This window comes from Eleutherodactylus coqui, chromosome 2 (genome assembly GCF_035609145.1).
Source record: "Eleutherodactylus coqui strain aEleCoq1 chromosome 2, aEleCoq1.hap1, whole genome shotgun sequence".
NCBI classification, from domain to species: domain Eukaryota; kingdom Metazoa; phylum Chordata; class Amphibia; order Anura; family Eleutherodactylidae; genus Eleutherodactylus; species Eleutherodactylus coqui.
This window is the reverse complement of record NC_089838.1, coordinates 56,918,861-56,938,387: the sequence shown is the minus strand read 5'-3', so window position 1 is coordinate 56,938,387 and position 19,527 is coordinate 56,918,861. Positions and strand designations below refer to the sequence as shown.

Below are 19,527 nucleotides of genomic sequence, written 5' to 3'. Positions count from 1 at the left end.
GCTCGGATGCCAGTTATAAAAGGGACATATTCCTAAATCAAAGTGGATCGAACATACTTTAAACACCCTACAAACACTCCCCTAGCAAGATTAAAACTATAAATATGGAAAATTTAGATCCACCGTATAATTACTAATAAAGTGCAACCAACATTTGTAGTTTATAAATAGGGTAAAACCTATACAAGGTGGCAACGCAAAACTAACTAATAATAAACATACAGCAAATTATTAAAACATTATTAAAATACCAGAATGATCTCAAAACAATACTGAATATTATGCAATATGCATGTCGGTCATGATAAAGATACCGACCACAGAGAAATTAAATACATAAAGGTTCATACCATACGAGAATAACAACACTATAGATGTATAGACAAACTCTAATAAATACATCTAGCAAAATATTTTATAATACTCTACCTTAAATAAATACATATATTATAATAAAATGCTCTACAATGTATATGCCAATAATAATCCTTACAAATTCAAACACCACAAAATTTAAAAGCATCCCCTTGCCCGTACCATTAACCTGCTGATAAAATTGACCATTAAACGTGAAATAATTATTGTTTAAAATAAAATGTATCGAGGTTAATGGTACGGCCATGGGGACGCATTTCGCACCCAGTTACGCAAATTTATTTATGGGTGCATTTGAAAAGAATAATTTTAATGATAGTCGGATAATATTTTTTAAACGATTTATTGACGACATCATACTGGTTTGGGATGGTCAAATTACAGATTTGGAAATATTTATTACTGGAGTCAATAAGAATGATTGTCAACTGGAATTTACGAGTAATATTAATCGTACAGAGAGAGTCTTTTTAGATCTGGTGGTCTCTATAAATGAAGGAGAAATCAAAACGAGAACACATTTTAAAACTACAGATTGTAAAAGTTACCTAAGCTTTAAAAGCTGTCACAAAAAATGTTGGAGGACGAATATCTCTTACGGACAGCTTAAAGGGGTTGTCCCGCGAAAGCAAGTGGGTCTATACACTTCTGTATGGCCATATTAATGCACTTTGTAATGTACATTGTGCATTAATTATGAGCCATACAGAAGTTATAAGAAGTTATTCACTTACCTGCTCCGTTGCTAGCGTCCTCGTCTCCATGGTGCCGTCTAATTTTCAGCGTCTAATCGCCAGATTAGACGCGCTTGCGCAGTCCGGGTCTTCTTCTCTTCTGAATGGGGCCGCTCGTGCCGGAGAGCGGCTCCTTGTAGCTCCGCCCCGTCACGTGCCGATTCCAGCCAATCAGGAGGCTGGAATCGGCAATGGACCGCACAGAAGCCCTGCGGTCCACCGAGGGAGAAGATCCCGGCGGCCATCTTCAGCAGGTAAGTAAGAAGTCACCGGAGCGCGGGGATTCAGGTAAGCACTGCCCGGTTTTCTTGTTTAACCCCTGCATCGGGGTTGTCTCGCGCCGAACGGGGGGGCTGTTGAAAAAAAAAAAAACCCGTTTCGGCGCGGGACAACCCCTTTAAGCGTCTGAGAAGGAACTGTTCATCAGTCGCGTTATTTGAAGAACAAGCCGCTATAATAAAAACACGTTTTATTGAAAAGGGTTATCCCTTAGGTCTGATTGAAGAGGCTTATGACAAAGTTCTATTGGATAAAAGACCCCCTTTTGTCTCTAAAAAAAACAGACGGAGGTGATAACGATTCGGAAATCAATAAGAGAGATTTTAATAAAAAACTTTTATTTTTGACAAAATTTAATACACAATATAAATCAATAGAAAGAATAATAAAAAAGAATTGGGACCTATTAAAAAAGGACCTATTCTTATTCAAGGAAATTCCTAATACCCCCAGGATCGTCTATCGAAGGAATAGGACTCTCCAGAACATTGTTGCACAATCAGATCCCCTTAAAAGAATTCTAAACAATAAAAAAAGACTCAAGATAAATCCAGTGAATATAGTGGAGGCGCGTACAGGTGTCTAAAAAGTCGCTGCAAATGTTGTGCTTCTATTTCTAATGGAAGAAAAGAAGTTTTTGTGAAACGTGAACAGAAAGTAGTAGACTTAAAACAATGCTTAAAGGGGTTGTCCCGCGCCGAAACGGGTTTTTTTTTTTTTCAACCCCCCCCCGTTCGGCGCGAGACAACCCCGATGCAGGGAAGTAAAGGAAGTTTACCGGAGCGCTTACCTTAATCCCCGCGCTCCGGTGACTTCAATACTTACCGCTAAAGATGGCCGCCGGGATCCTCTGTCTTCGTGGACCGCAGCTCTTCTGTGCGGTCCACTGCCGATTCCAGCCTCCTGATTGGCTGGAATCGGCACGTGACGGGGCGGAGCTACACGGAGCCGCTCTCTGGCACGAGCGGCTCCATAGAAGATTACAGAAGACCCGGACTGCGCAAGCGCGGCTAATTTGGCCATCGGAGGCCGAAAATTAGTCGGGCTCCATGGGAACGAGGACGCCAGCAACGGAGCAGGTAAGTATAAAACTTTTTATAACTTCTGTATGGCTCATAATTAATGCACAATGTATATTACAAAGTGCATTATTATGGCCATACAGAAGTGTATAGACCCACTTGCTGCCTCGGGACAACCCCTTTAAATTGTGAGTCCACATGGGTAATTTATTTATTGGAGTGTCCCTGTGGACTCCAGTACATTGGTCGGACGACTAGACCTCTTAGGACGAGAATTAATCAACACTGTTTTAATATAGTATCAGGTTTTATAAAACACAGTGTGTCTCGTCATTTTAAAGAGACACACGACAAAGACTCTACTAAACTAAAGGTTACGCCATCGGAAACCATCCCTTCCAGATCGTTCTCCCGCTTACGTGAGCGGGAGATGTTCTGGATCTTTCGGATGGATTCACTACATCCTAATGGTTTAAATGAAACCTTAGAAAAGATTTCATAACACCACTATCAAGGCGGTTTCATAGGATTTTATTATTTTTATCTATTATGTATTTATTAAGTTTTCTACCTATGTATTTAGCCGTATGTTAATACTATTGTATTTTATGAATTGATATATGCTTTTAAATTTTGTGATGTTTGAATTTGTAAGTATCATTATTGGCATATACATTGTAGAGCATTTTATTATAATATACCGTATATACCGGCGTATAAGACGACTTTTGAACCCCGAAAAATCTGCTCTGAAGTCGGGGGTCGTCTTATACGCCGGTAATACAAAAAAAAAGTGTAAAAAAAAAAAAAAATCATTACTCACCTCCCCCGGCGTTCTGCGGCGCTGCTGCAGGCTGTCGCTCCCTCCTGGTCCCCGGCAGAGCATTGCTTTCTGGACGCAGGGCTTGAAATCCCCGCCTCCAGAAAGCTAATACTGTGATTGGCTAACACACGCTGTCGGCCAATCACAGCCATTCAATGACATCATTGAATGACTGTGATTGGCTGAAGGCACGTGTGTTTTAGCCAATCACAGCCATTCAATGGTGTCATTGAATGGCTGTGATTGGCTGATGGCCCTGCGTCCAGAAAGCAATGCTCTGCCGGGGACCAGGAGGGAGCGACAGCCTGCAGCAGCGCCGCAGAACGCCGGGGGAGGTGAGTAATTTTTTTTTTTTGCTCCGCTGTATTCCCGGCGTATAAGGTGACAGTTGGGGGGTCGTCTTATACGCCCCGTCGCCTTATACGCCGGAATATACGGTATATATTTATTTAAGGTAGAGTATTATAAAATATTTTGCTAGATGTATTTATTAGAGTTTGTCTATACATCTATAGTGTTGTTATTCTCGTATGGTATGAACCTTTATGTATTTAATTTCTCTGTGGTCGGTATCTTTATCATGACCGACATGCATATTGCATAATATTCAGTATTGTTTTGAGATCATTCTGGTATTTTAATAATGTTTTAATAATTTGCTGTATGTTTATTATTAGTTAGTTTTGCATTGCCACCTTGTATAGGTTTTATCCTATTTATAAACTACAAATGTTGGTTGCACTTTATTAGTAATTATATGGTGGATCTAAATTTTCCATATTTATAGTTTTAATCTTGCTAGGGGAGTGTTTGTAGGGTGTTTAAAGTATGTTCGATCCACTTTGATTTAGGAATATGTCCCTTTTATAACTGGCATCCGAGCGGTCTGTTAATCTGTGGGACGATGTCTCCAGTTAATATACACGCCCACTGAGGACGAGCGCTTTGACATGCCTTGTGCGCGCTATGAAGGAGCGTGATGACCTCATCTATGCCACGCCTCCAATCGGAGGGTGATGATGCAAGATGTGGCTGGACACCCGATATGGAATACATGAACGTTCCAGTATCTGTCTGATGACGTGAGCGGGGCTGGTGGAATCCCCGCCCCCTATACACACATGTGAGGTTAGCGTCCAGCGTGGTACAGGGAAGAAATCAGATGCACCGTATTGAACTTATGATTAAGGTATGCTCTTTATGTATATATGCTAGTGGGTAGTAGTGTGATATGCTTGATAAAGGCGTCAGTTGACGTAGAAACGCGTTGCTTATCCATATTTTGAATTCGTTTTTGATGTATGTTCTTTGGGAATAAAATTTGGCTTACTATTAACTAATGTTTCTAGAAGCTTATTCCCTTTATACCTCTGAGGGCCTGCATTGAAGCGCAGCTGGAAAGTTTTTTTTCTTTTATTTGTGTTATTCCTACCCTCTTTTTGAATTAATTGAAATCTGCCTTTCTGAAATTCAACCCCTTGAGGATGCGGCCCCTTTTTAAAAAAAAAAAAAAAAAAAAGCGTAACTCTTTTATTTATTCATCGCCATTGCTGTTTGAGGGCTTGATTTTTGCAGGACGAATTGTATTATGTAATATACCATATAATGTAAGAGGTTTAAAAAATTCGAAGTGGAGTGAAATGCAAGAAAACCGAAATTCCGCCATCTTTGGCAAGGCCTTATTTCTGCATTCACACACTGCAGCAAAAATGACATGATAACTTTATTCTATGGCATAGTATGACTACTATGATACCAAAATTATATAGTTTTTTTTGCTGCACTACTTTTATTTTTTTTTCAAAGATGTGTTTTATATTTATTTTCTGCCACCAACTTCTGACAGCCATAACTTTTTTATTTTTCCATTGACATAGTTGTGTGAGGGCTCATTTTTTGCGGGATATCCTGTAGTTTCTATTGGTAGCATTTTGGAGTAAATACAGCTTTTTGAACGTTTATTGCTTTTTTTTTTTTCCTCGGAGACTGAATACTGGCATTTTTTTTTCTGTTCTGACAACGTTCACCATGTAGGGTAAATATTGTGTTACCATGATCGGACTTTTACGCACACTGCAATGCCAAATACGTTCTTGCCGTATTGTATTTTTTTAACTATAAACATTGAAGCGCTCCTGTTTACACGGCCCAACAGCCTCTTGATTATTAATTCTGCTAAAAGTCAAGTTACTCCGACAAATGAGCGATTTGCGATTCAGTCCCATGTCTGTGGCCGCTTGTCTGTGGGGTAAGTATAACCCAAATTTGCTGTTTCCAGCTATAATTAAGGCAATAATTGCCCCATGTAATGGTATCCTTAGTTCTACTTCATCAACCCACTACCAGTCAATCGTGCATTGTTTTTGTACAGTGCTGGATTAGCAGAAGTTACACAACATTGGATTAAAGGACCTTTACAATAAAACTTTTGAGATATTGAGGCAAAAGAAGAAAAAGTAAAGTGATAAAAATATATGAATAATTGCATATCTGAGTAGGAAATTTTTTTTTGATTTTCATTTTCATTCATCTCATACTCCTTTCAGTGACTTTGATTATCCAGTGGCTTGATGTGATCCAACTCGAGAAGAATGCAACATTGCTTTTTCCAGAATGCATCAAGGTCAGCACGCGGGACAATGAATACTTTTTCTCCATGTTCCTCAACATTAGTGAGACTTTCAAGCTCATGGAACAGCTCGCCAACATCGCCATGAGACAGCTTCTGGACAACGAGGGCTTCCTAGAGGATCGTAACTTACCCAAACCTACACGTCCGCTCAAAAACATCTCTGCTCTGAAGAGGTGTGTATGATGTACACTGCTCAAAAATAATCTTAGAAACAAAAGCATCCTAGTATAACACTAAGTAAAACAAAAAAAGGGGTTTGCTACTGTGTTAGCAAGTAGAGCAAAGTGCAATTGTTCTCAGTAAGAGAAACCAAGTTATCTTGTAGATATGATACCTTTTAAGGGCTAACAAAAATACATGATGTTACAGCAAGCTTTCAGGTCTTCTGTAGAGATGAGCGAGCACCAAAATGCTCGGGTGCTCGTTACTCGAGACGAACTTTTCGCGATGCTCGAGGGTTCGTTTCGAGTAACGAACCCCATTGAAGTCAATGGGCGACCCGAGCATTTTTGTATATCGCCGATGCTCGCTAAGGTTTTCATTTGTGAAAATCTGGGCAATTCAAGAAAGTGATGGGAAGGACACAGCAACGGATAGGGCAGGCGAGGGGCTACATGTTGGGCTGCATCTCAAGTTCACAGGTCCCACTATTAAGCCACAATAGCGGCAAGAGTGGGCCCCCCCCCCCCCCAACAACTTTTACTTCTGAAAAGCCCTCATTAGCAATGGATACCTTAGCTAAGCACCACACTACCTCCAACAAAGCAGAATCACTGCCTGCATGACACTCCGCTGCCACTTCTCCTGGGTTACATGCTGCCCCCCCCCCCCCGCACGAGCCAGTGTCCACAGCGCACACCAAATTGTCCCTGCGCAGCCTTCAGCTGCCCTCATGCCACGCCACACTCATGTCTATTTATAAGTGCGTCTGCCAGAGGAACCGCAGGCACACACTGCAGAGGGTTGGCACGGCTAGGCAGCGACCCTCTTTAAAAGGGGCGGGGCGATAGTCCACAATGCTGTACAGAAGCAATGAGAAATCCAATCCTGTGCCACCTCCATCTGGAGCTGCACACGTGGGCATAGCAATGGGGAACCTATGTGCCACACACTATTCATTCTGTCAAGGTGTCTGCATGCCCCAGTCAGACCGCGTTTTTTTATAAATAGTCACAGGCAGGTACAACTCCGCAATGGGAATTCCGTGTGCACCCACAGCATGGGTGGCTCCCTGGAACCCACCCGCTGTACATAAATGTATCCCATTGCAGTGCCCTGGACAGCAGAGCTAACGTCAGATGAAATGCAGGTGGGCTTCGGCCCACACTGCATGCCCCAGTCAGACTGGGGTTCTTTAGAAGTGGACACAGATGCATTTACAACTCCCTGTGGACCCACAGCATGGGTGGGTGCCAGGAAGCCACCGGCGGTACATAACAATATCCCATTGCATTGCCCATCACAGCTGAGGTAGTAATGTCATGTTTAATGCAGGTGGGCTTCGGCCCACACTGCATGCCCAGTCAGACTGGGGTTCTTTAGAAGTGGAAACAGATGCATTTACAACTCCCTGTGGACCCACAGCATGGGTGGCTCCCTGGAACCCACTGGCGGTACATAAAAATATCCCATTGCATTGCCCATCACAGCTGAGGTAGTAATGTCATGTTTAATGCAGGTGGGCTTCGGCCCACACTGCATGCCCAGTCAGACTGGGGTTCTTTAGAAGTGGACACAGATGCATTTACAACTCCCTGTGGACCCACAGCATGGGTGGGTGCCAGAAAGCCACCGGCGGTACATAAAAATATCCCATTGCAGTGCCCAACACAGCTGATGTAACGTCAGCTGTAATGCAGGTGGGCTAAAAATTAATTTGATTACACTGTAGGCGAGGGCCCACAAAAATTGCTGTATCAACAGTACTAATGTACATCAGAAAAATTGCCCATGCCCAACCAAGAGGGCAGGTGAAACCCATTAATCACTTTGGTTAATGTGGCTTAATTGGTAACTAGGCCAGGAGGCAGCCCAGTTAAAATAAAAATTGGTTGAGGTGAAAGTTTCAACGCTTTAATGAGCATTGAAACGTATAAAAATTGTTTAGAAAAATTATATGACTGAGCCTTGTGGGCCTAAGAAAAATTGCCTGTTCGGCGTGATTATGTGAGGTTTCAGGAGGAGGAGCAGGAGGAGGAGGATGAATATTATACACAGATTGATGAAGCAAAAAGGTCCCCGTTTTTGATGGGGATACAGAACGATGCTTCCATCCGCGGGTGCAGCCTACGTATTGCTTAGGTATCGCTGCTGTCCGCTGGTGGAGAAGAGAAGTCTGGGGAAATCCAGGCTTTGTTCATCTTGATGAGTGTTAGCCTGTCGGCACTGTCGGTTGACAGGCGGGTACGCTTATCTGTGATGATTCCCCCAGCCGCACTAAACACCCTCTCTGACAAGACGCTAGCCGCAGGACAAGCAAGCACCTCCAGGGCATACAGCGCGAGTTCAGGCCACGTGTCCAGCTTCGACACCCAGTAGTTGTAGGGGGCAGAGGCGTCACGGAGGACGATCGTGCGATCGGCTACGTACTCCCTCACCATCCTTTTACAGTGCTCCCACTGACTCAGCCGTGACTGGGGAGCGGTGACACAGTCTTGCTGGGGAGCCATAAAGCAGTCAAGGGCCTGTGCTGTACATGCTGCCTGATCTCCGCGCCTCCCCTGCTACCTGGCCCTCGGAACTGCGCCTTCGGCCACTAGCGCTGTCGTATGGGAATTTTACCATCAGTTTGTCCGCCAGGGTCCTGTGATATAGCAACACTCTCGAACCCCTTTCCTCTTCGGGTATGAGAGTGGAAAGGTTCTCCTTATACCGTGGGTCGAGCAGTGTGTAGACCCAGTAATCCGTAGTGGCCAGAATGCGTGTAACGCGAGGGTCACGAGAAAGGCATCCTAACATGAAGTCAGCCATGTGTGCCAGGGTACCTGTACGCAACACATGACTGTCCTCACTAGGAAGATCACTTTCAGGATCCTCCTCCTCCTCCTCCTCCTCCTCCTCCTCCTCAGGCCATACACGCTGAAAGGATGACAGGCCCAGCAGCATGTGTACCCTCACCAGTGGGCCAAGCTGTCTCTTCCCCCTCCTCCTCATCTTCCTCCTCCTCCTCCTCCTCCTCCTCACCGCGCTGAGATATAGACAGGAGGGTGCTCTGACTTTCCAGCGACATACTGTCTTCCCCCGGCTCTGTTTCCGAGCGCAAAGCGTCTGCCTTTATGCTTTGCAGGGAACTTCTCAAGAGGCATAGCAGAGGAATGGTGACGCTAATGATTGCAGCATCGCCGCTCACCACCTGGGTAGACTCCTCAAACTTTCCAAGGACCTGGCAGATGTCTGCCAACCAGGCCCACTCTTCTGAAAATAATTGAGGAGGCTGACTCCCACTGCGCCGCCCATGTTGAAGTTGGTATTCCACTATAGCTCTACGCTGCTTATAGAGCCTGGCCAACATGTGGAGCGTAGAGTTCCGCTGTGTGGGCACGTCGCACAGCAGTCGGTGCACTGGCAGATTAAACCGATGTTGCAGGGTGCGCAGGGTGGCAGCGTCCGTGTGGGACTTGGGGAAATGTGCGCAGAGCCGGCGCACCTTTCCGAGCAGGTCTGACAAGCGTGGGTAGCTTTTCAGAAAGCGCTGAACCACCAAATTAAAGACGTGGGCCAGGCATGGCACGTGCGTGAGGCTGCCGAGCTGCAGAGCCGCCACCAGGTTACGGCCGTTGTCACACACGACCATGCCCGGTTGGAGGCTCAGCGGCGCAAGCCAGCGGTCGGTCTGCTCTGTTAGACCCTGCAGCAGTTCGTGGGCCGTGTGCCTCTTATCTCCTAAGCTGAGTAGTTTCAGCACGGCCTGCTGACGCTTGCCCACCGCTGTGCTGCCATGACGCGCGACACCGACTGCTGGCGTCGTGCTGCTGCTGCTGACACATCTTGATTGCGAGACAGAGGTTGCGTTGGAGGAGGAGGAGGAGGAGGAGGAGGGTGGTTTACTGGAGGAAGCATACACCGCCTCAGATACCACCACCGAGCTGGGGCCCGCAATTCTGGGGGTGGGTAGGACGTGAGCGGTCCCAGGCTCTGACTCTGTCCCAGCCTCCACTAAATTCACCCAATGTGCCGTCAGGGAGATATAGTGGCCCTGCCCGCCTGTGCTTGTCCCCGTGTCCGTTGTTAAGTGGACCTTGCCAGTAACCGCGTTGGTGAGGGCGCGTACAATGTTGCGGGAGACGTGGTCGTGCAGGGCTGGGATGGCACATCGGGAAAAATAGTGGCGACTGGGAACTGAGTAGCGCGGGGCCGCCGCCGCCATCATACTTTTGAAGGACTCCGTTTCCACAACCCTATACGGCAGCATCTCCAGGCTGATAAACTTGGCTACGTGCACGTTTAACACTTGAGCGTGCGGGTGCGTGGCGGCGTACTTGCGCTTGCGCTCAAACACTTGCGTTAGCGACGGCTGGACGGTGCGCTGAGATACATTGGTGGATGGGGCCGAGGACAGCGGAGGTGAGGGTGTGGGTGCAGGCCAGGAGACGGTAGTGCCTGTGTCCTCAGAGCGGGGTTGGATCTCAGTGGCAGGTTGGGGCACAGGGGGAGAGGCAGCGGTGCAAACCGGAGGCGGTGAACAGCCTTCGTCCCACCTTGTGGGGTGCTTGGCCATCATATGTCTGCGCATGCTGGTGGTGGTGAGGCTGGTGGTGGTGGCTCCCCGACTGATCTTGGCGCGACAAAGGTTGCACACCACTGTTCGTCGGTCGTCTGCACTCTCAGTGAAAAACTGCCAGACCTTTGAGCACCTCGGCCTCTGCAGGGTGGCATGGCTCGAGGGGGCGCTTTGGGAAACAGTTGGTGGATTATTCGGTCTGGCCCTGCCTCTACCCCTGGCCACCGCACTGCCTCTTGCAACCTGCCCTGCTGCTGCCCTTGCCTCCCCCTCTGAAGACCTGTCCTCAGTAGGCGTAGCAAACCAGGTGGGGTCAGTCACCTCATTGTCCTGCTGCTCTTCCTCAGAATCCTCAGTGCGCTCCTCCCTCGGACTTAATGCCCTTACTACTACCTCACTGATAGACAACTGTGTCTCATCGTCATCGGCCTCCTCACCCACTGAAAGGTCTTGAGACAGTTGCCGGAAGTCCCCAGCCTCATCCCCCGGACCTCGGGAACTTTCCAATGGTTGGGCATCAGTCACGATAAACTCCTCTGGTGGGAGAGGAACCACTGCTGCCCAATCTGAGCAGGGGCGCGAGAACAGTTCCTGGGAGTCTGCCCGCTCCTCAGAATGTCTCATTTTCATGGAGTGAGGAGGCTGGGAGGAAGGAGGAGCAGCAGCCAGAGGATTCTGAGTTGCAGCAGTGGACAGCGCAGAACTGTGGGTGGACGATAGGTTGCTGGAAGCACTTTCTGCCATCCACGGCAGGACCTGCTCACACTGCTCATTTTCTAATAAAGGTCTACCGCGTGGACCCATTAAATGTGCTATGAATGTGGGGACGCCAGAAACGTGCCTCTCTCCTAATCCCGCAGCAGTCGGCTGCGATACACCTGGATCAGGAGCTCGGCCTGTGCCCACACCCGGACTAGGGCCTCCGCGTCCTCGGCCGCGCCCACGTCCTCTAGGCCTACCCCTACCCCTCTGCATGCTGTATTACCAGTAATGCAGAAACAGAACGCTGTAATTAAATGTGCCGCTTATTGGCCTGTGGTTGGAGGCTGACTTCGCTTACGGAACGCCAGGAAATAATTTGGCGCACGCCTGCTGTAACACTTAGCTGGCTGCGTATTTATTTGTAGAACTACTACCCCCAGCACACACGGACCGAGAACACTGAGCACAGTGACAGGCAGGCCAAATAGATTTTTTGCCCAATATTTTTTTGAAAAGGACCACTGCGTATATTCAGTCAATAATATATGTCTTCTGGCCCTGCCTACACAATTCTGTCCCTGGAGTGTGTGACAGAACTGCAGAGTATCGCACTGTTATTAACTGCAACAGAGCGGTGATTTCTGAGCCAGGAAATAATTTGGCGCACGCCTGCTGTAACACTTAGCTGGCTGCGTATTTATTTGTAGAACTACTACCCCCAGCACACACGGACCCAGAACACTGAGCACAGTGACAGGCAGGCCAAATAGATTTTTTGCCCAATATTTTTTTGAAAAGGCCAACTGCGTGTATTCAGTCAATAATATATGTCTTCTGGCCCTGGAGTGTGTGACAGAACTGCAGAGTGTCGCACTGTTATTAACTGCAACAGAGCGGTGATTTCTGAGCCAGGAAATAATTTGGCACACGCCTGCTGTAACACTTAGCTGGCTGCGTATTTATTTGTAGAACTACTACCCCCAGCACACACGGACCCAGAACACTGAGCACAGTGACAGGCAGGCCAAATAGATTTTTTGCCCAATATTTTTTTGAAAAGGACCACTGAGTATATTCAGTCAATAATATATGTCTTCTGTCCCTGGAGTGTGTGACAGAACTGCAGAGTGTCGCACTGTTATTAACTGCAACAGAGCGGTGATTTCTGAGCCAGGAAATAATTTGGCGCACGCCTGCTGTAACACTTAGCTGGCTGCGTATTTATTTGTAGAACTACTACCCCCAGCACACACGGACCCAGAACACTGAGCACAGTGACAGGCAGGCCAAATAGATTTTTTGCCCAATATTTTTTTGAAAAGGACCACTGCGTATATTCAGTCAATAATATATGTCTTCTGGCCCTGCCTACACAATTCTGTCCTTGGAGTGTGTGACAGAACTGCAGAGTGTCGCACTGTTATTAACTGCAACAGAGCGGTGATTTCTGAGCCAGGAAATAATTTGGCGCACGCCTGCTGTAACACTTAGCTGGCTGCGTATTTATTTGTAGAACTACTACCCCCAGCACACACGGACCCAGAACACTGAGCACAGTGACAGGCAGGCCAAATAGATTTTTTGCCCAATATTTTTTTGAAAAGGACCACTGAGTATATTCAGTCAATAATATATGTCTTCTGTCCCTGGAGTGTGTGACAGAACTGCAGTGTTGCACTGTTATTAACTGCAACAGAGCGGTGATTTCTGAGCCAGGAAATAATTTGGCGCACGCCTGCTGTAACACTTAGCTGGCTGCGTATTTATTTGTAGAACTACTACCCCCAGCACACACGGACCCAGAACACTGAGCACAGTGACAGGCAGGCCAAATAGATTTTTTGCCCAATATTTTTTTGAAAAGGCCAACTGCGTGTATTCAGTCAATAAAATATGTCTTCTGGCCCTGCCTACACAATTCTGTCCCTGGAGTATTACTGCAGGGCGCAATGCTCTGCACGGCCGATATACCAAAAAAAAAAAAATGTGCAACACTGCAAAAAGCAGCCTCCACAGTACTGCACACGGTTAGATGTGGCCCTAAGAAGGACCGTTGGGGTTCTTGAAGCCTACAATCACTCCTAACACTCTCCCTGCCTAACCACCACTTCTGTCCCTGTAGTATTACTGCAGGGCGCAATGCTCTGCACGGCCGATATACCAAAAAAAAAAAAAATGTGCAACACTGCAAAAAGCAGCCTCCACAGTACTGCACACGGTTAGATGTGGTCCTAAGAAGGACCGTTGGGGTTCTTGAAGCCTACACTAACTCCTAACACTCTCCCTACAGCAGCTCCAACACGATAGCACTGTCCCTCAGCTATGTCACAACGCATCTGAGGCGAGCCGCGGGAGGGGCCGATTTTTATACTCGGGTGACACCTGATCTCGCCAGCCACTCACTGCAGGGGGGTGGTATAGGGCTTGAACGTCGCAGGGGGAAGTTGTAATGCCTTCCCTGTCTTTCAATTGGCCAGAAAAGCGCGCTAACGTCTCAGAGATGAAAGTGAAAGTAACCCGAACATCGCGTGGTACTCGTCACGAGTAACAAGCATCTCGAACACGCTAATACTCGAACGAGTATCAAGCTCGGACGAGTACGTTCGCTCATCTCTAGTCTTCTGTCAACCCTTCATCAGGCTAATTAAAACTGCTTTGGATGAGACACATATATAATCTACAAATGCAGAGGGCAACCCTCTTGATCTAAATACAAATGTTCATATACAGAAATTTTGAGACTATTTTGCACTCAAAACTTAAAACACCAGACAAAGTGATCTGAGAGATAAATACTTAATCCACTGAGTTCAAAATGTGACAGCTTTATGATGTCTTATCTCCCCTTCAACCTGCACATAGAAGGAGATGGAAGAATACCTCTGCAGCACCTCCTATTGGATGGCAACATTCTTACAAATCAATTTCTGAATTTTTATGAAGTTTAAAAAAAAAAAAAAAAAAATTGGGAAGAGGACGTCTCCCTTGACCTCCTTCAGACCTTTCATATTCTCCACTGCATGAATCTCTCAAGAATGAAATGAACCTTGGTCCGGGATTCTTGAAACGTCTGAAGGAGGTCAAGAGGGTCGCCTCTTCCCAATTTTTTTTTAAAGTCACTAACACTTCAGGGATAGCAATCCATACAGTTAGGAAGCAGAAGCGATTGTGAATCCATGTCACCTGCTTTGGTGCAAATAAAAGTGATATGAGGTGCACTGGAGAGGCAACAACAAGACACCCCCAAAAAGTTAATGGAGATAATTCTTCTCTCCTTCCTGACTGATTCTTCTCCAGTTCTGTGTTTTGCTGGTGTCCTTATCACAACTGGAAGCATGAGGCGTTACCTGTAGCCTTCTTGGGTTGCGTAAATAATCCTGCTCCTCCAGGATAGCACATCCATATGTGCCATCCCAAGAAAGTTTTACTGTGTCAACCAGCACAATCTCAAGGGCATGGAGCAGATACCAGGCCATGCACTGTAACACAAGGAGACCTGGGCAGGGCAATAGAAGGACATCAACCCAACATCCGAAGGACAGGAGGAGCACTGCCAGAGCCCTATAAAATTGCCCCCAGTGGGCTACTGATGTTTCTGACCAAACTGTTCTTTGCACAAATGAGTCCCAACAAAAAAATAGTGTAGAGCAGCAATGGAGGTGCAAAAACACAGATGAATACTCCCATCCAAACCTTCATGGTTTAAACTTTATTCAGAGCACTGCATCACCTGCAACGTTTCGACTGGACTCACCAGTCTTTGACAAGCAGTGTTTGTTGGGACTATCTGCTTATGGATCCAGCAGTGGAGATCCAGTTTTAGAGCGTGCAACAGTTGTGGATTTGCTCTCCCAGGTGGGATATTTTTGTAGTGCTGCAGTGTATTTTTTGTTGTTTCTCTGCACAAATAAGAGCAGGTTCACACTGAGCTCATGTGACAGATGTCTGTTGTCTCCAGACTATTTGACATCAAGGTCCAATGTGCGATTTAATAGTTCCAATCTCGGGAATCCTGCTTCAGTATGTTTGAAATGCCAAATCAATTAGGTCACCCAAAAATGTTTATTTCCAAAATAGTCTGTTCTGCAGATAATGATTCTTCTGCTCTCTGTTGTTTTACTGCCTCATTGCCAGGAAAACAGACTACGGCTTCTATGGAAAAAATATAGCAGAGTACAACAGTAGCTTATGGCCGGGCCAAAAGCTAGTGAGTATGCACTCCTGATATGCCTAGCTATTTCTTTCCATAGAAGAGGTGGTCTTTTCTTTCAAACAAGCAGTAAACAACCAGAGGACGGAGGAAGCAATATCTGAAGAACTGAGTATTTTGGAAAAAAAACATCATATGGGTGAGTGCATTGTTTTGCGATTTCGAGCACATATTTTCTAGTCTGTTGCACTGGGGAACACAGCAAAAACTTGGGTATAGCTGCTGCCATAAGGAGGCGTCACTAAGCAAAGAAAAAGTTAGTTTCTTCTACCAGCTATACCCCTCCTGCAGTCACTAAATTAGTGTTTAGCTTAGTGTCCGAAACAGGCAGACCCGGAGGTTGGGCTTCTGTGGATGTGCTGACAGTAGGAGTAATGGTAGAACTGGGAGTCGCTGTATGATTGCTCAATGATCTCTACTCCATACTATCCCCTTTCATAGGAGGAGTAATAGTAAGCTGTGCCACTCCCCAGCTTTGTATTGCACAGTCCAGTCAAGGACAACCATCTGCTATATCATTACCCTCTGTTATAAGGGGAGTAATGCTAGGTCAGTGACTCGCAATATTGAGTATGATTGCTCAATGACTACTACAGTCATTCACAACATTATTCTCGATATTCTGCATGAGTACTAAATGACAACTTCCGCCATTGTCACAGCGGGAGAAATAGGCTGTGCCACCTCTTATTTTGGTTTTGCACAAGTCCAGTCAATGACAACCATCCGCTATCGCATTACCACCTCTTATAGGAGGTGTAATACTAGCATTGTGAGTCTCAGTGTTCTGGATGATCAATTAATGAGTTCTTCTATCATACACCAAATTACCCCCTTTCATAGGAGGAGTAATAGTAAACTGTGCGACTCTTTGTATCGGTACCGCACAGGTCTAGCACATCATAATAACCATCCCCCTTAGGAGTAATGGTAGGACTGTGGGCATGTACTTTGTATATTGTTAAAATGACAGCTACTGTCATTCTCCACTTCGTCCCTTTCCACGGGAGTGATTGTAAGCTGTGCATTTATCTATCAGTATTGCACAATTTGACAATCCTCTTCTATCTCATTACCCCCTTTCACAGGAGCTGTAATGGTAGAACTGCGAGTCTCCGTATTCTGCATGATCATTGAATGATGACTGCCATTGACTGCCATTATCCACCATATTACTCTCGCCCATAGATGAAGTAATAGTAAGCTGTGCAACTCAACAACTCTCATATCATCTGTATCGCATATGCCCTGCCCCTCAGGGTGACTTTCCTCAATCGTATTACTCTCTCTTATACGAGAAGTAATGTTAGGACTGGGAGTATCGGGTCCCTATGAATACTCAGTCATGACTACCATCATCCTCCAAATTACCTCCTTCCATGGAAGAGTAATTTTAGTGCTGTGTTATTTGGTATCTCTCATGCCTCTAGTCTTTATCGACAGCTATGCTCTATCTTATTACCCACTCCTAAAGCAGGAGTAATGGTAAGGCGGGGAGTCTCAATTTCCCTAGTGACCATGACTATAAAGATCATTCAACTTATGTATCCCTACTATGGGTGGAGTGATGGGAGGTCTTTAAGACATTGTACACTTGTGACTATTCAGTGTCACTACCGTCTCACTCCTCATTGCCACAGTCTGGACGGGTCCGTTACTTACTGCATAGTCCGAAGACTTTCATATCTATACGTCCAGCACTATTCCTTTTTACTAGGAAGAATTATGGCGTGCTGTGCAATGCTGTTGGAATCATATATGCTTATGGCAGATCTTAGTCCCCTCATTACTTATACTGTGGGGCAGAGTTAGAGAGTCAACTGGGCGGTTATGGTCAGGATTGCTACGAGGGCTATCAGAAGCCGCTTTATCATTTTCAAAGAGGAAAACATGCTATAACTACTCTGCTTTTTCATGTGGTGCACCATACTGTGAGGCGGTCCTTTTACCCCTTCCTCTTGAGCTGTGTTCCCGCTGCAGCTTGCATAGCATGCCCTTTCAATCCCAGAGGTTCTTCATGCTGTCTTGTCACATTCCATAATCCGGGGTTTATGATGAGATATAATCTAGCAGGGTCATATCATACCTTTACATAACTGCATAACCACACTGTTCTGGTCGGGCACGGACAACTTCCCTCTCTCTGCAGAGCAGGTTACCATATACCTGCTTCATGGCAGGCTTCCCAGTGGATGCGTATAGCATCCTTGCATCTTCCTGGAGGGAGTAGAATCATAGAGTATTTAGATTGCAGTTAATTACCGTCTGCGTTTTTTGCTTCCCCTGGGTGGAGTATTCTGTTGGGCACGTACTCTCGCTTCTCAGACTAACTTCTTATGTGATACTGCTCAGCATAGTACTGATCATATGTCTCATATCTTCCTATGCAAGATTCTAGGAATCTTGCTAACGTAATGCCGCTCCGTACAATGGGATGTCCTGATTTTCAGTGCGGCCTTTTACAGTTTTCTCTCCAACCTCAGTCACTGTGGCACCTTGTGGTGCTCTGACAGCTAGTTTTCTGCCTAGTAAGGACTGAACCCTATTGCTAAGCAGTGTACCAACCACCTTGGTAGTTTGCTCTAGTTTTATCTTCTATAACGAGTCTTTCTACAGAAAGAGTTGATTAATCCATTACTATCAATAATTTTAAAGCGAGTACATTACTGGGGTACATCTAACAAGTTCATTACCCCGTATTGCTTTTCTTTTTCAAGCACTGCATCAACCTTTCAGGTGTACAGTACAGCATTCACACCATGGTGAATAGCAATACTCTATATTCACCTTAGGCCGAATGCACACAGCCGTATTTGCAGTTTGGAATCCAGGGCCGGTGTCCGCCCCCAGATCCCGCAGCAAATGCCTGCCATAGAATGCTAATCAAAATCGCTTTTCCCTGCCCACGAGTGGAAATCGACTGCTATTTTCCGCTCACGGGGGGGAAAAATCGCAGCATGCTCTATTCTAGTGCGGGCCTCGCATGGACTGTTTCCATTGAAGTGAATGGAAGCCGTCCGTCCCGAGCCCTTTCCGCAGTGAGCACTGCGCATGTGCAACGGCCGGCATATCCGCAGCACAGAAGAGAAAAATTACAGGTGCGCAAGGGTCACTGCCGGGGCACAGGGTGGGATTCTGGTGCGGGATCTGGAATTCAACCTCGTTGTGTGCATGTGGCCTTAGAAGGAAGATTTAAGAAGGAGAGAAAAATAAATAAAAAATTGGTCCATGTGGTAGGTGAATTGTAGCCATTCAGGCATTCCCGTTATTCTGGGAGCAGTTCCAGCTAGATGGAACAATTAGCACATACAGTAGTAGCATCCCTCACATCTTTTTTTTTTCTCCAGCATATCACACCCCCTGGGCACTTCTTGTTCCTGGTGTTCCTTGGCAGTTTTTACAGAACTCTGCCCTGAATTATCTTGGTTCTTCTGTCTGTCTGATGCCAGACATTCTTAATTGGTCCCCTGCTATATGTTACTTGTACCATGCTTAATTCCACGTTACTCCAACCATAGCTTTTGCATCCAACAGCAGGCAGCTGAAGGGACAGAGTAATCAAGAACCGCCCAGTCCAGACCGGGTGTCTTGTTATCTACAAAGGATCGTTATGGAACTTGTTTTCCCTTCGCTGGCTTACTCAGGACAGTAGTTTGCCATTTCTTGGTGGTAACAAACTGCAAAGCATACGATGCTTTCATCTTGACTTTTTTTCACCTGTTCCTTAACTCCTGTAGAGATCAAGTCTCTCTCCCCTACAAATGTCAAGAAAAACATTTGCCAATTGGCATTTTCTTCCTTCCTCGTAACAGGAACTGTTTTTCAAGCTTCATTATCTTATGTCCTACAAGACATGGCAAGCATTACTTACTTGCTGCTGATGGATCTGTCATTTGTTCGCGTCATCTGGGAAGAATAGGCTAGTTTTGTGATCTTTTACGTTCCCCTTTCCTCTTGGGTATTGCTCTGGAACGTCCCATGGTTTTGCTGTGTCCCCCAATGCAACACATGAGAAAACAGGATTTCTGTT

General features: G+C 46.0%; 1 protein-coding gene across 3 annotated transcripts in view; it reads left to right on the top strand.

Annotated features, from left to right (window-relative positions):
- TBC1D9B (TBC1 domain family member 9B) overlaps positions 1 to 19,527 on the top strand; it is a 251,807-nt gene that overhangs the window by 64,874 nt on the left and 167,406 nt on the right. For all 3 annotated transcript variants that reach the window (XM_066591015.1, XM_066591014.1, XM_066591016.1), the window contains exon 5: positions 5,780 to 6,038. In XM_066591015.1, coding sequence (XP_066447112.1) covers positions 5,780 to 6,038 — 259 coding nt within the window. The remainder of the gene's footprint in view (positions 1 to 5,779; positions 6,039 to 19,527) is intronic.